Raw genomic sequence first — 16,581 nt, 5'->3', positions numbered from 1 at the left:
AACCAGATCTGAGAGCATCTGGACAAAATTGGGTGGGGGCTTGGCAGGTTGTGTTGCAATGTAAGCTGTGAGCAGAGGACAGCCACTGCCATATACCTCCCATAGACCTCATAGGTTTTTCCAAAAGAGAAATGCACATCTGGAAACTTTAATTTAAAAAATAGCATGATCTGGAAGGACTGTCATCATAGTTGGATAATCTGAAGGCAGGTACTTGGGATTATTTTCCAATTTAATGCTTGACTGTTCCAGAATAACTTGCTGGTGTTCAGCTGGTTGTTCTGGGTGCCATGCTATCTGCTGAGCCTTGAGAAGCACAGGTTGTGTCCTATATCAGTACTGCTGATACCAGACAGATTATTATATTATTATATAGTATCATGAACTTGTTTCATCTCGTTGTTCTGCTCTTTGTGACTTAGAAATTTATTATGTGTGTAACAACAGTGTTTTTCTGTTTCAGCAAGGGGGATCTCCAGGAAAAAATAACTTGCTGATATAACTGGTTGGGGAATCTTCAGGCACTTTGAGACTAACAATTTGGTATTTGGGTAGACACAGAAGGTACTTCAGTAAAGATAATTCTTCAATAATTGTGTGTACTTGTATCTTTCTTCTTTTAGGGAGACTCCTACCCACTGGCAGCCTCTGCCAGGCACAAAAGCAGCCATGTTGGTCAAAGTGAACAGTTTGAGGCAGATACAGAGCTTTTCAAACAGTTCACTTCAGCTGCAGGATGCTCCAAAGTCCAGCAGCCCAAAATCTCTTCCCAAGCCAGCTATATGTGCTCAGCCTCAATCCACGTCCCAGAGCCCTGGAGCCACAAAGCAAATGCCTGCTGGAGAAACGAAGCAGTCTATGCAGATCAAAAAGACAGAGAGTGGTGGGTTTTGCCTGGTGCTGATGAATGGTCCTACTTCTCAAACACCTCCAAGGAGCCGGACAGGAACCCCCCAACCTGCATCCCCCACGTATGCCTCTCCTGCGCCTATATACGATGAGCCATCTTTAGAGTCACCAATTTATGACGAGCCACCAGTAGATATGGACACTGAAAGCATTGGTGTGAGTGGGATGTCTCCACCGAGATCACCAAGCAATAGCTTAAAAAAGCAGCTGCAACCAACCAAATTATTGCAGCATCCCAGTATGCAACAACAACAAGCTGCAAAGAAGCATGCAAGAAATCCCTCTTCCACTGAATACAGCCCAGCTGGCAGAGAATACATAAAACATATGGTCAATGTTGACCAATCTGCCAAACTGTCCCACTCTTCTGCTGCAACAACTGATGCCTCCACTAAACTGCCTGGTCAGCTTGCTTCAAAGGACAGCTTCAAGCAGTCTTGGAGGATCTTGGAAGCCAATGTCCTCAAGAACATGGAACTCCACCACAGTCGGCAAAACAGCCTGCAGACTCAGGAGTACCCAACCGGTATAAGCCATCAGGATTCTGGTTATTCAACTGGCCCCTCTCCAAGCTTGAGAAAAAGGAAAGGAAGGAGGCAAGGAACAGGTCAAGCAAGACCGGGCTCTGTGGGCAGCAGCAGTGAGCTCACAGCTCTGAATGATAAAGTGATCGCTGAGATGCGTGCTGTGGTGGGCAGGTCAGCAGCTTGCAGGGGAAGCAAAGCCAGCCTGGATGCTGAGAGCCTGGAGAGCAGTGTCCCAGCAGACAGCAGCAAGGTCAGGTTTCAGTCTGACCCCTTGAAAAAATGCATCAGCCGGAGCTCCAGGGATGATGTCTCAGCCAGCAACAGGTCTCTGTACAGACAGGACCTGGAGATTAGGGAAGGCTTTCCCAGCAGTGTGGCTGCTCCACAGGACACAATGAGGCAGAAGAGAACTTTTGAGAAAATAGATTCTTTAGAAAAGAACGTGACCAGCCAGACAAGCTTGGCTTCATCGGGTGCTACACGCCACTCCTCACAGGTACCTCCCCATCCGTGCCATGTTAATTTTTTTTTTTGCTAGACTTTGCTGGACTCATGCAGAGCCTGCTCCTGGGGGGATTTAGTTCCAGGGGTGTGCTCCAGGCAAAACACGTCTGTTCCTGCAGAATAGCAGACAGGTCACAAAGCTTCACAGCTTTGTAGGTGGAAACCCTATTTCAGGCCAGTGGTTTGAGAGGAGAGAGAATTGTGGGGTGGGGCTCATGTCCAGCAAGCCCTCAGCAATGTGGGTAGCTCTGCTCTGTTATTTGGGTAAATGTGCTTGCCTGAGCATGTTACTGTCACTCATGTCTTTATGGGTAACCCTCCTTGACTATTCCAGATTGCTCCAGCAGACCTATGAGGTGTAACTTTTCTTTGAAAGCCAGGCTGACACCTCTCCACTCTGTCAGATTTGTCTGTATGTGTTCTCTTTATTGCCGTTTTGGATCAATAAGTGCCTTGCTTTCATCTGAAACTGTTTGGAAAACTGGTATCATGTTCCCACATTTCCCATTTTTCAGGCACAGAGACACATCAAGTTTACATGACTTACATGTTACTTCAGTTACTTCCATGTTAGTTCAGCAATTTCATTTCACAGCCTCTTTGGACTTGGTAGGAAACTGCTCTCCAGTCTGCTGGCTGTGTTACACCTTGTTGCATTGACAGGGGGAGCTGAAACTTGATGTCTTGATTATGCACAAGAGATGGTGGGTTGGGAATAGGCTGTGAATGGCCTTGAAAGTGAAGAAAAATAATTCATATGTGGTAATATGGAGAAGCGGAAGATGTAAGGAGATGGATGTTGTGGTAAAGGCAAAAAGAGTCTAAAAAAAGTATTCACAGAAATACTCAGAGTCCAAGTAAGGAGGGGAGGAAGTTGCAGAAAATATGGCAGCAAAATTGCTGCCTCACCTAAAAATGGCATCAAGGGGCTTGAGTGAGCAATGATGTCCTGTGCTGGGCTTGCATGATAGAGAGGAAAATCGGGAGACAAGGAAACTCATCATTGGAGGAGGGTGGGCAGAAGTTCTGGGACAGGCTAAGCAGAAGTGGCTGTGTACTGTCAATACAAATATAACAGCCAGGGAGTTGTGTGAAAGAGATGTGAGAGAGAAACCTCAGAGAGAGCAGAGGAGAGAATCTGAAGCCTCATGAACCTTGAGAGAGTATGAGGAGGTGACTCCTCAGAAGGAACATGTGGAAGGAGCAGATGGGGTGATAGGACGAAAACCAGCTCCAGGCGGAGAAGGTGGTTTGAAGGAGACCGAGGATGTGCAGATGGCAGAGAACTGCAGGCAGGGATTTTTATTCAGTGTGTTGAGTGAATTCAGAGAGGGTGAGAAGGTAGAGGAGTAACTCAAGGGATAAAAAGAACAAAGTAAAAAAAACAGGAGAAATTATTGTGCCCCAGACTGGCAATAAGAGGTGGAATGTGATGTGTGCTAATCCCATCATCCACATGCAGGGACATGTGGGATGTGAGATAGGGAAAGCTTAGACTGCAGAAGCCTCTGTCAAGAATTCAGGAGTTCCTCTATACTAACAAGGAAACACTGACTTGCTCTAAACTTCTACGAACTAATGTGTATTTTGGGGTTAACTGTAGATCAGTGTCCCCCCTTCCTCCTGTGCTCCTGGAGCTCCATAGGAGCTGAGGGGTGAGGAGTGCAGAGACACTTGGTTCCTCAGTGTGTGCTTGGTGCCACAGAGTTGTGCTGCTGCTCTGAAAATCAGCTCAGCTCCTGCCTGGGCTGTCCCTGTGAACTCTGTGACAGCTGGGACACTCAGCCCTGTTGCTCCATGTCCCAGCACTTCCATTAGGAACAGCATTAGTGTGTGGCTGTGCCAGCCAGGCTCTTGCACAACTGCAAGAGTAATCCACCAATTCTACACCAAGTCATGTTTGCACAGACTCACCACTGTGCAGTTGCTGGTAGCTTCCGCTCTCACTGTGGATAATTTTCCTAGCTGGATAAGGAGTCACCTAAGCTGCTTTTAACATGTCTGTTCTCCTTTGCAGCCCGAGACCATAGAGTTGGAGCCCAAGCAGGAGGGCAGCAGCCAGCGTGGTGGCTGTGTGGGATGCCATTTCCCTTACAGCACTCTACGGAAGCCCATCTCCCAGAGCAGCATGGCAGACTGGGCTTCCAAAAACCTGAACATGCACACGCAGGGCATCTTCCGCCGAAGGATCTCCATCTCCAACATGCTGTCCTGGAATGGCGGCTCCATCAAAAAGCCAATGCTCATCACCAGCAACCGCACCATCAAAAAAGAGGCGTGTGAGATGTTCAAACTGGTGCAGAGCTACATGGGAGATCGTCAGACTCGCATGGACCGCAATCACGTGGCATTGGTCACGGTCACCAAGTGCTGGAGCATGCAAGGGTTACGGGATGAGCTCTACATACAGCTGATCCGGCAGACAACAGATAACATGTGCTACCGAAGCCTGGCATGGGGCTGGGAACTGATGGCCATCAGTCTGGCCTTTTTCTCCCCATCACCGAAATTTCAGTCTTACCTGGAAGGTTACATTTATCGCCACCTTGACAGTGATGAAAACAGTAAGTGTCTCATGCACCCCCTCTGTACGCAACAGCATCTTGGTGGGTTGTGCCACGTAGTCAGGGTTGTCTGGGTTTTAAAAGTACAGGTAGTCCCCAGCTAGTGCTGTGGGCTCTGTCAGGGAGAGCACAGTGTGTTGGCTGTGTTCACCTTTCCTTGGTGGGAGGAAGCTGCCACCAGCTTGTGTCTGGCAAAGAAACGCGAGCCGCAGACTGTGCTCGCCTCACCCATCAGCACTGAAATGGGCTGATATCAACCCACCAAAGGCAGAGCTCTTCTGGGTTCTCTGATGACTTAATTTACTTCTAAGTTCCATGAAGCAGGCAAAAAAAAAAAAGGATTGTTAATATTTAACTTTTAGGGGAGCCATTGCAAACACTGAAAGCAGACCTTGGCTGTTCAGGGATCCTGAAGAATGCAGGCTTTTAGTGTGAAGAGATGCAATTTATCTGTCTTTCAGAAGTCTGGGGACCAACCCAGATTATATTCTGTTATTACCCCAATTTTAAATTGCTATAGCATCCTGTGGAGGAGGGGAAAAAAAAAGAAAAAAAAGCCAAGTGCCAGCCTGGAGAGTATTAACTGGTATTTATTGGCTGATTTGTCACAATTTCAGCCACACTCACTGTGTCTTGTCCAATCTCAGGCCAGAAACCAGAGCACCTATTTTCCACTTGATCTCTGGGGACTTCAAGCTGTGTTTGAAGCCCCCCAAGTCTCCAGGGTGGCTACACAAGTTCTGCCTCAGCACCCCCTGCCACTGCTCGTGAGTGTGGCAGCAGAGGTCGGACCAAGGGGCGAGTACTACACTGGCGATATTTGCCTTCTGGTTTTGTGATTGTAGCCTTAATGTGGGTTTCCTTCCCTGAGCTGCCACGTGTGCAGCACTGGTTTGGGTTTTATGAAGATCCTAAACCCTTGTCACTTCTGTCCAAAACCATTCCCTCCAGCTGTGCTTGGCCCAGAATGCAGGCAGCAAGGAGGAGTACTCTGAGCTATTGAGAAGATGGTTCTTTTGCTGGTATTTAGGCAGCAAGTTTATTTAGGTATGAACTTTTCAACTGTTTGGCCATTTGGAGAAGCTGAGTGATGTTTTGGGCCCCCCATTCAGATTCATTGGGAGCTGGCTGTGGGTTAGGCAGGACCTTTCCCCAGGCAGAGCTTCTTGTGCTGGAGTCAATCTGGCTGCCACATCTAAGGGCAGTTCTGGGCTTTGGTATTTTAGTATACCCCATTATTAATCCAGACCCTCTTCTGAATTTTCAGTTGCCCAGCGCATCAAGGAGCTTGTGGATCTGAAAAACAAGAAGATCACAAAATCCAGGAAAAAGAGGAAACAAAACACAGAGGATGAAGGTAAGGAGAGGGACAGGGAGCCAAGAGAGGTCTGCACTGACTGCAGACAGGCAGCAATGCTGAGCTTTGCTGAAAATCAGACCATTTCTTTAAGAACAAAGACATGGATTTGGGAAAATTTATCTGGGGGGGGGCTGGTGTGCAAGGTTAGACCACAGCATGGATCAGCAGTGTGGGTGGCAGCTGGGCCGCATTTTGGACAGGTGGGGGCCCTTTCAGTCACAGTTGTGTGAGTTGTGTGAGGGATTTTAATTTGGATGTAGACCTGGGGCTGTAATTCAACTGATCTGTGCATGCCACGGAGTTTCCTAGGGCATATTCTGGTGCTAGAAGCCATATGAACCAGTGTGTTGACAAGAACTCGTCTCAGTTGTATTAATGGATTTTGTAAATCTGCCTAACCTGAGGCTCTTCAGGGAGGGTGCTGGTACCTGGCAAAGGACACTACCTTTTTTTCTCTCCAGAACTGGCTTCCCTTGCCTACACTTTCTGAGCACTGCAGCCCAGGGCTTGCCCTGGCATCTGTGCGGAGTGAACAAGAGCTCATGCATTCTTCTGGACTCAGTTTAACTGCTGGCTGCAGGAGAGCACTTTATCTGGCTAAAGTCTTGCTAGACAAAGTCCATTCAATATTTTTTATATTGCTTTCAGGAAACTTGAGTTAACCCTGTGAATTCCTCTCAGGCAGCAGTTTATATCGAGTGGTTTCAGTGTTTTTAATCTATGAGAGCTGGAGTCCAGCTTCCTGCATTCCTGAGCCCTCCCTGACACCAGCAGGCAGCTGCTCCCTGTGGTGGCTTCCCTGTGTCATTGCTGTGTCACCCTGTGTCACGAGGCAGCTGCAAGTCAGGGCAGGGGCTGAGGACAGCCCTGGGTTGAAGCTGCTGCACTAACAGTGCTCATTGTTTCTGTCTCTGGTGGGATTAAGAGCAGAGAGACCTGGAGTCGCACAGAAGGATTATATTTCTGGTAGGGATATGTGTTGTTTCTTTCCTGTTAAGGCCCAGGAGAGTTCAGGCCATTCTGGGCCTTTGAAAATTCATTTTGCTTGTGCTCAGAGGGACTTAGACATCTTTATGGGACAACTCCATGGAGATTTTTCTGTGCAGGGCATGCTGCTTGTGGGCTGAGCAGGCTGTTCTGCGCAATTGCATGTCTAAATTGTGGGTGCTGGAGGTGTGCTTAGGAATACAGATGTGTTTTTACCTAAAAACAAACATTGAATTTGAAATTTAAGAAACCAAAACCAAACATCAGCAGTTGGACTCCTTCTAACTCAGGTCCCTTCTAACTCAGGATTTTCTGTGTTGCCTCTGATACATTTTTTTTAATATATATAGGAAATGTTATGAAAAAGGCATGCCAGGGTAACTTTTTTATAAAGTTTCCATAACGAAGCACTTGAAAGTCAGCTGTGCCTGTGTGGCTTCAGCTGGGGCTCTGCTGACAGGTCACACACACTGTTCCCTTTCATAGAATTGCAGAATCATTAAGGTTGGAAAAGTCCTCTCAAGTAATCAAGACCCACTGTTCCCACAACACTGCTAATGCCACCACTAAACCATGTCCCCAAGTGCCATATCCATACGTTTTTTTAATACTTCCAGGGATGGAGCTTCCACCGCTGCCCTGGGCAGCCTGTGTTCCAATGTCTTGCAAAGAAGGAATTTTCTCTTGTATCCAGTCTAAATATCCCCTGGCACAGCTTGAGGCTGTTTCCTCTTGTCCTTTGCTGGAGCCTGTCTGCCTTCTGGCCCAGGAGGCTGCTCTGGCAGGGACCAGGCTTTGAGTTGTTCTGCAGGGGTTCAGTGGAGGAGGCAGCAGGGCTGGCAGCTTGCTCAAAACAGCTTTTTTGCAGTGACTGATAACTCTGAGGACTTTTCCTGGAGACTGACCTCAGAATTGCACCTGAAGTAAGGGGAAATCTTGCAGGAACCTGCCAGGAAACTTGCAGGTTCTATCTGCTGCTGGCTGGAAAGGTCAGGTTTTTCCCTGGAACACCTACTTCTGTTTGACCAGCCCTGCTTGCCAGACGTGTGAGGGGTGGGTAGGATGCAGCTCCCTGAAGCTGCAAGGCTGTTGTGAGAAGTTTCTTAGTGGCTCTGAAATATAAGGATGCTTATGGATGCTGTAGCAGCAGTTTAGCAGAGAAATCCGTAAGGAAATCAAATGTACTGACTTCAGTCAGAACTGGATAGAAAATAAGTAGGCATCTATGTAGGTCTTTCAGTGAAAAGTTGAGTTGAAGCAATGATTCCCCATCCATGCACACATACTCCCTTCAGTCCAGAAGCTGATAGGTGAGTAAACATTTACCATCTGACATACACCCAAAGAAAGAATTCTGAAGTTTCCCATACTTAACCTCTGCAATCTTCATCTTCTAGCTTAATTCTCTGGGAGTAAATGAAATACGAATGTGGTGCAAGGTCTTTTCATGCATCCATAACGTGTTGAAAGGCAGAAGAATAATGGGTAGGAATAAATGCTGTGTTTTCAGGAGGATTGTCTGGTGATCCCACAGGAATGTAAGCTGGTCTTTGGGTTTATACAAGGAGACAAATCATGAGCTGACAGCTCAGTGTTGATACAAAATTATTCAGGACTATAAAAATGAAAGGTGCAGAGGGATCTGGCAAGGGTGACAAACAGACTGATCAAGCAGCAGAGAATATTGTGTCACCAAAAGCAAAGTTTTTTACATGGGGGAGAGGTCCCTGACTGCAAGTGCAGGGGGAGGCCCCAATTGAGCTGTTTTGAGGAGGGAAAGACATTTTCAGTTCATATATGAATTTCCAGAAACACATACATGTTGCTGGGAAGTGGTCAGAAACCAAAAGAAGGATCAGGAGCTTCTAGGAAAGGGACAGAGAGCAAAGTGGCACTTGGCTGTAGTTGTGCAGTGCCCACTCTGTATGTCCTGCCCAGGGTCCCCCCAAGGCTGATGAGTGTGGCAGGGAAGGTGGCATGCGAGCTGGACCTGGAGGAGGGAAGAGGGGAGAATGTCAACGGGACAAAAGAAACTTAAGGTTACCTGGGGAAAGCAAGAAGAAAATTTCTCACCGTGTGCCAGAGCAGCAGAACTGAAAGCTGCCTGGTTTTGATGTTGGGCAGCAGGCTTGGGAATGCTCTGTCCTGAAGCACAGAATGAAATCCCAAAGGGTCAGCAAAGCAGGGTGGGATGCGGGTTCAGAGCATAAAGAGGTTTAGGAAGAAATGGGACAAATTCAAAGAAGGGAAGTGTATCTGTTGAGGCTTAATGGTCCAGGTACACCTGCCTTAGGGTATTGCCCACCTGCTGTTAGCTGGGACTTTCTTGAAGGGGGATACTCATTTTTCAGACATCCTGTATCTGTTTTTTATCTTGGTGACAGGTGCAGGCTGCTGGCTTGTCTGGCTGATGAGCATGGCATTTCCCATATAGGGAATGGTGATCGAGAAGCATTGTTGGGATGTAGAAGGAAGCACTGGTGGTGTAAGAAAGAGGAGCTAAAGCAGTGCTGTAAAATGGGGGGGTGCTTGGGCAGATCTAAGCCAGGAGAGCAGCACTGCTGGTGCCAAGCCCAGCTGAGCTGCTCAGGAGCACCCATCCCTGTGCTATAGAGTGCAGTGAGATGGGATCCTGGTCTGAGAGCCTGCTCTGGCTGTGCCAGGCTGAGATCCAAGAGGCTGTGGTAAATCGGAGAAATATCCAGACAACAGTTTCTCTAGCTGTTCTCAGCTAAAATACATATCCCATGGCCAGGTCCTGAATCCACACTGTTTGCTGCATTTTTAAGACATTTTTTGGCAGGAAAGCGTTCAAGTCTGTTCCAGAAGGTATGTTCCTGCATGTGTCCTGTCTGGATTTTAACTTTTCCTGAAAGGAGAGGTTCTTTAAGATGCTGTCCACATGTGTTCCTAGGCTGGCATATAGGCTGGCATATAGGCTGGAGAAATATTTTCCTTTGAAAACTATTTTTCACTGTGTGGGCTGTTAGTAGTCGTCTGTTCCTGAGCTCCTGAGGCTACCGTGGTACCGAAGGGAGTAAGAGATCATCTTGGATTTCTCAGATTCTTCATGTGCTCACAGAAGTGGAATTGCCTTCAGGATTAGCCCTTTCCAGGTGGTGCAGATGAAACTACCTGGCCCTGCACCAAGAGTCAGGAGCTGGGCTGTGGAGAGAGTACCTGGCCCACATGTTGGGAGACGTCAGCGTGCGTGATGAGCTCAGTGCTAGGAGTCAGTCTCTAGCTGAGCGTTCTAAAAGCAGCAGATGGTTGGGACAGGTTGCTGGTTTGGAAAAAGCTGAGGCTAAAGCTAAATTCTGCTCCTCTCCCTCGTGTTCCTTCCTGCAGCTCAGTGTGTTTCTCCCGGCCTCTCCATGTCTCTCTCTCCATGTTGCCCAGCCCATTCTGCACATGCCCTGGAACCAGGAGCACTTGTGTTGGGGCAGATGGCTTCTACTCTGGAGCAAGGAGGCTGCATGGGAGCCATTGGTCTGTGCCCACCAGGGTGAGCGCTGCTCACCCTGTTTCTCAGGTCTCCTGCCTCTTTTTTTGGCCGTGGGCAGTAACTCCTTCATCCTCTTGTGCATGCAGCGAGTTTATTTTTTAGTTGCTTCAAATTTGGTCAGCTTCACGTGTGAGCCCAGCAGGCCCCATTGGGTCAGAGGCTGCAGCATGGTTGTCATGGCAGCAGGAGGCCTCACTGCAGAAAGTGCTGGATGTCGGTTTTAGGCTTTTCCCAGGACCAGGGAGCTTCCTGGGAAAGTACAAAACAGGCTTCAAGCAAATGTTGTCTGACTGCTGCCCACGCATCAGCCGTGCAGAATCTGCAAGACACCAGTTCCTTTGCAAACATTGTTAAGCTTTTGGGGTGATTATGGGTTTCATGGCCTAATTACAGTGTGAAAAAATATTTCCTATTACTAGTTTTGAATGTGCTGCCTCCTGCATAATTGCTGGGATGCAGAGACACAGTCCAGCTTCTTTCCCTTCCTCTCTGAGAAGGGTGACACCTCACTTCAGGGTGTGTCTCACATTGGACAGCAGAAGCTGTAACCTGGCATAGTGAAGCATCACAGGGCAGCTCATTGGGTTTGTTTCCTCTAATCCTTAGACATTCCCAGTGTAAGTCATGCCTAGGATTAGCAGGATTCTTGCTTACAGTGAATATTTTGCTTTAGATATTCCCTAGAGAGAAATTCCTAAAACTGGTTTTGCCTGTGGGAGATGGGAATGCTGTTGTACCTCCTCTGGCGTGGCTCCAGCTGTGTGGAGAGGCTCTGCTCCAGCTGTGAGACAGTGATGGAGGAGGGGGTTCTTGTTTCATCGAGAGGAGCCTAGGACTGTGGCTTATCTGCTGACTGAGAGGACAACACATTTCCCACCTCTGAGAATTGTTGGGAAGACTTTGTGCTCCTTCTACACCGAGAGGATTTGAAGACCTCCAAGCTCCCAACCAGTGTATCTAAGCCATAAAGTGTGTGAAAGGCTGATGTGAAATGCACAGCATCTGACCAGAATGCAGACTTTCACAGCCACTAGTATTTGAACTGTGCTGCAAGCTTTGGGCCTGGCAGGGAATCAAATAGGGCAGATCTATTCACTGCTTTCAGTGAGCAGTTTGTGTTTTACTTGAACAAGAACAAAAGGCCAATGGTTTTGGAAGAACTGTCCCAGCAATCAGTGCTCTGTCATTGCAAACATTTCTCTTGGTGTCACAGGGGGATTAGCTCTGTGAATCGTGGCTGCACTTGCCTTCAGAGTTCACTGAACCAAGCACAAGCAGACCAGCTAGTCTTGTGGAGGGCAGCAGCTTTTGAGGTGCAGTTCCCAAGCTTTGGTGTGTCCCATTTTCCTTGTCTCACAGAGCATGCGTGAGCTGCAGGGTACAAACTTGGGTTGGAGAAGGCTTCAGGCAGGAACATAAGTCAGCCTTCTGCACATCTTTGGGAAGATAAGATCCCATCACCTCCCCACACCTCTTCTTGTGACCTGAGGTCACTGTTGGTGCTGGTGCTGCTTCTCTGTCCCCACACACCTTTCTCCGCTGCTCCTCTCTCACTAGCAAAGGAACCAAAGCTCTTGAATAATAAACAGTTGGTTTAAAACACTCTGAAACCTTCCCTGACAGGAGGCTGACTGTGTGCTCTGTGGCTGTGTTCTGGCAGGATGTAATTACCTGGCCCTGTGTCCATGAGGCACCTAACCCTGGCTGTGCTGACCCAGGCGCGTGTGTGTGTGCCCAGGCTGTGAATGCTGAATGGGTGGAGTCAGGATGGGGCAGGTACACTGCAGGTGCGAGAGGTGGAGATCTGCAGGAGTGGGGCTGGGAGGTGCAGGGCTATGAGCCTTCACTTAGGAGATGGATGAATCTTTCCAAGCCCAAGCACTGGCTTGCACTGACACTGCCTGCCATGGGACTGGGAGGCTTTAGGGTGCTCAATGCAAATTTTGGCAGCTGCAGTGGGCTGTGCATTGAGGGAGCTGCTTGTGCCAGAACGAGCTACTGTGCTGGAGCTCTCTGAAGGGCTTCAGTGAGGGGGTGCATGGTGCTGTGGGCTGACCGCTCATTTCCTCTTTCCCACCAGGTCTGCCCATTAGCACCTATGCCAAGTACTGCTACCGGAAACTCCAGAAAGTAGCCGTCACTGGAGGCAAAAAGGTGAGCAGCTGCCCTGGCTGCAGGGCCTGGGGGCTGCCTGGGGCACTCTGCTTCCCGGGTTCCTGAGCAGTTGTCTGGGGACTCTGGAGCTCACCACTGATTCAGTGACAGGAAATGGAGATAGAGTAAGCAGGGGAGGCTTGCTCAGAGTACATCTCCCCGTGAATGTGTGGGAGAGGGCTGCTGTCCAGGTCCCATCATCCTCCTGGCAGACAGCAGTGCCTGCTGTGCTGGCAGCTGCATGGCTGGGTGCTTCCTGGCCTCAGGGACAAAGACAAACCCAACATTTACCTGTCTCCAGGGTAAAATGAGCTGTCTGTGCAGGGGGATGCCCATTATTTTGTTCCTTCAGGTGAGGGAAGAGTCTCCCTTTGCTACTGAGATCTTGTATGGGCTGGGTCTTGCAGCTGATTTACTGCAGAGTTGTTCATTCCCAGTTCAAACAGTCACACAGCAGAGATGGCTGCTGCAGAGGGGAGTCTGTGCTCCGCATTATCCGAAAATCTTCCTGCCTTCCCTCTGCACGGTTCTGCATGTGGCCATGAAAGCTCAGCCTGTCAGTTCTAGGTCCCTGAGCCAGATCTGATCATTGGGGGTTTTTTTGTGAATTCCTCTGGGGCTTCCCTGCCTCCTGAACTTTGCATACAGCGAACAAATTAGCTGAAATACCTTGGGAGGGGTGAAGGCTCCTGGCATCCCGGCAGGGGCAAGACAGTAAACCTCCAAACACACATTGCACACAACCACAGCCCTGGCCACTGCCCCTCAGAGGGCTTGGTGGGAGCTTCCCCCTGTGTTCCCCACTTGGCTGCAGGATTACTGCTGAAGGCCACCATGCTGGGCAGCCTGTCACTCCTGTAACAGCTTGGTGCTTTTCCAAATTGCTGCCACAAGACATTCAAAGCCCCTTTCAAGTGTTGGTGTTTGTCAGAAGCAACAGGTACCAATGCCCACTCTTCAGGTTTTAGCACCTCTGAAAGGAAAGCTTTCCCTGGAGTTGGAAATACCTGGAATTCCCATCTCTAAAGGACTGTTTTTCACCTGTCCCGTGCCTGAGCATTCGCCTGGTGCTGGGCTGGGGTATAGGTGCCCTCTGCTGACCTCACCAGGGCCGGGGCTGGGCTGGGCTCTGCTCCATCCTGCCTCCTGCAGCAGGTGGAGCTACAGCCGGAGCAGTCCCCTCGCTGTGCAAAACACAGCAACACAATCTCTGCAAAAGCAGCCCAAACTCTCCAAAGTGGTCTCCTCTGCTCCTCTTGAGCGTGATGAGTAGAACCACCCCTGAGATTTTAGGCAGCAGAACAGGAGCCATGCTGCCAGGAGGCTGATGAGGTGACCACATGTGCGGTCAGCCTTCTCTGTCCTGGTCACTCACTGTCCCCATCCCCAGGTCACTCTTTCTATGTGGGCTGGCTGTGCCATGGCTAGATAACGCATGCCAGGGATGCCATCGTCACACCATCGCTCTTTGGCAGCTCTCTGGAGGAAATCATGCTGCGGCAGCAGGACATGTACCCAGGGAACAAGCTGCCCTGGGTGCAGACACAGCTATCGCAGCAGGTCCTGGCCCTGGGAGGGGAACAGACCGAGGGGATTTTCAGGTGAGCTTTTGGAGTGCTGTGCTACTTTTGAGCCACCCACATGTCAGTACTCAAAGCCAAGGAGTCAAGATTGACCTCCATGTGCTTCCTCTTCCCTGAGAATAGCACTTTGCTGTGGATTGGACAAAATCTGACATTCCCCAGGTTCAGGAATCACCTCTTGAAGTAGCCAGTTTGCATGTGTTAGCACAGAGGGCACTGGTGTAGGTGTGACAACTACATGGACAGCTCATCCCCAGGCAAGGCAGTGAGCTTTCATCAGATTTGGCAATGGTGGTTGGCCAGGGTAGGGGAGGGAGGAGCCCTGGGATCCTGGCAGAACACCTCATCTAATGCAGCACATCAGCCTTGGTGTTGCCCAAGACACGAGGAGTCAAGAGAGACACAAAATCTGTGTGGTGAACACAGGGGATTCTGCTTTGGGTTTGACTTTGTTGGGGTTTTTTTGTGTGTGTGGTTTTGTTTTGCATTTAAGGTTTGAATTAGTTTTTCAGTAGCTAAACTTGATTTAAAATAGCCATTAAAAGGCTCATTTTTGCTTTGTAATGGTATATTTTTTGATAGATAGATAGATATGTGTGTATATATATATATATATATATTTAGCCAGAGATGCTGCTCATCTTTGGTCTGAACACACTGCAAAGAAGCCTGGTTATAGAAGATAATCACTCTTGAGGACAATGGTATCTGAGCTGGTGGGAACCTTAAGACTGTGTACAGAAATAGGCACCCCCTTCTCTCTGAGGAGCTGTAGCTGCCACTGGTGCCTGAGGCCTTCTCCCTGCTCTTTCTCCCTGAGGCCCCAGAAGCAGCTTTGGAGCCATGCTTTGCTGGTCAGCTGCCTCACCAAGCATATTGCCTCGCTCACTCTCAAAAGGACCTTTTCTGTGCTTCTGCAGGATACCTGGTGACATAGATGAAGTCAATGCATTGAAATTGCAGGTGGATCAGTGGAGAATCCCAAGCAGTCTCAGTGACCCCAACATACCAGGTACAGGAATATGGCAGGTGTGTTGCTGCAGCCTCAGCCGTGGTGCAGCATGGAGGGGCAGATGCAGGAGCAGCTCAGAGGGTGTGCTGCTGCTTGGGAATGTGTACACAGGCTGGCTGCACTGACTGGGAAGTTGTTCTGTGTCTTTTCACTGCCTTTCCAAACACTCTCCATAGAGAAAACACTGGGAGTGGGGAGGAACCTCTGGCTCTGATGCAGTCAGGTTGTGCAAGCTGGGCAGAGTGGTGGGAGTCCTTCAGGTCTCATTGTCCTCTTCTTTAGGCAGCCCCAGAGCTGCTTCCTGGAGGAGCAGGTAGGTAGCAGCCAGCATTTCCCACTAACTGGCTGCCTGAGCGTTTCAGAGCCAAGACTGAATGAAGGTGAAGCAGCACAAACACAGAATCCCTTCTTTGCCATCTGTCTCACTGCCAAGTTTGCCCCTGAAAGGGGTGGGGAAGTCACCACAGCTGTTCTCATGCACCTGCTTTCTGCCCAGCCTCTCTCCTCAAGCTCTGGTATCGGGAGCTGGAGGAGCCTGTGATCCCCCAGCAGTTCTACAAAGAGTGTATCAGCAACTATGAGAACCCCGACGCTGCTGTGGCTGTGGTCCAGCTTTTGCCAGAGCTCAACAGACTGGTGCTGTGTTACCTCATACACTTTCTGCAGGTAGGCAGCCCCATAGCCCTGCACTAGGCCAGGAGCACGTGAGGCATGGTTAGTGGGACAGCTGTGGTGGGGCCATTGGCGCGGTTTTAAGACCTCTTACCTGTATTTAAGGTGGGATGGATGGAGGGGGGTCTGCTGGCCTTGTCCCTTATGGGAGCAATAAACCCTGTTCCTGATCTTGTAGAGCCTGGGATTGGTTCCTGTCTGCCAAGGCTGCTGCTCTGTCAGTTGTCTGAGAGCACAGTGCCCTTCCCTGTGGATGTGTGGCTCTCGGGGCACTGTCCTTAAGGCAGGCCTTATCTCTGCTCTCCTTGCACCTTTTCTTGGGCCATGTGTTTGGACTTTCTTGCCCTTTTCCACTGCTCCATCTGAATGTGTTCTTGCTATCTGCAGATCTTTGCTCAGCCATCAAATGTGGGCAGAACAAAGATGGATGTGAATAACCTGGCCATGGTGATGGCCCCCAACTGCCTGCGCTGCCAGTCCGACGACCCTCGCGTTATCTTTGAGAATACGCGCAAAGAAATGTCTTTTCTCCGCATGCTTATAGTGCACTTGGACACGAGCTTCATCAAAGGGCTGGTTTGAGCCACTGGCCCCAGGGTGCAAAATGCTGCTCTGGGGAGTTGCTAGATACTTAAGTCTTCTCCCCTCCACATAGGTTTCTTCCACTGTCCTTGCTGTTGTCATGGCCTGGGTGAGCCCTTGAGCAGCTCCCAACATGACCGCAAGGACTGGACATTTCTGGAAGGCTCGGTTCTGTCAGCACCAGGAAATCCTTGGGCATGCCAGGTCAGGTTCCGCAGTTCC

General features: G+C 49.4%; 1 protein-coding gene across 2 annotated transcripts in view; it reads left to right on the top strand.

Moving 5' to 3' along the window:
• LOC103624279 (rho GTPase-activating protein 39) overlaps positions 1-16,575 on the top strand; it is a 32,074-nt gene extending 15,499 nt beyond the window's left edge. The window contains exons 3-9 of one of the 2 annotated variants that reach the window (XM_017746981.1): positions 624-1,932; positions 3,958-4,510; positions 12,437-12,535; positions 13,937-14,111; positions 15,014-15,105; positions 15,602-15,771; positions 16,165-16,575. In XM_017746981.1, coding sequence (XP_017602470.1) covers positions 624-1,932; positions 3,958-4,510; positions 12,437-12,535; positions 13,937-14,111; positions 15,014-15,105; positions 15,602-15,771; positions 16,165-16,359 — 2,593 coding nt within the window. In that variant the 3' untranslated portion in view covers positions 16,360-16,575. Of the gene's footprint in view, positions 1-623; positions 1,933-3,957; positions 4,511-5,771; positions 5,862-12,436; positions 12,625-13,936; positions 14,112-15,013; positions 15,106-15,601; positions 15,772-16,164 lie in introns of those variants that run through there. The other variant, XM_017746980.1, reaches the window with a different exon arrangement.
• Positions 16,576-16,581: the final 6 nt, after the last annotated feature.

The sequence above is a fragment of the Corvus brachyrhynchos genome, unplaced genomic scaffold, assembly GCF_000691975.1.
Source record: "Corvus brachyrhynchos isolate BGI_N302 unplaced genomic scaffold, ASM69197v1 scaffold661, whole genome shotgun sequence".
In the NCBI taxonomy this organism is placed as follows: Eukaryota; Metazoa; Chordata; class Aves; order Passeriformes; family Corvidae; genus Corvus; species Corvus brachyrhynchos.
Note: the sequence above shows the minus strand (reverse complement) of the source record. Positions and strands in the feature narration are given on the sequence as shown.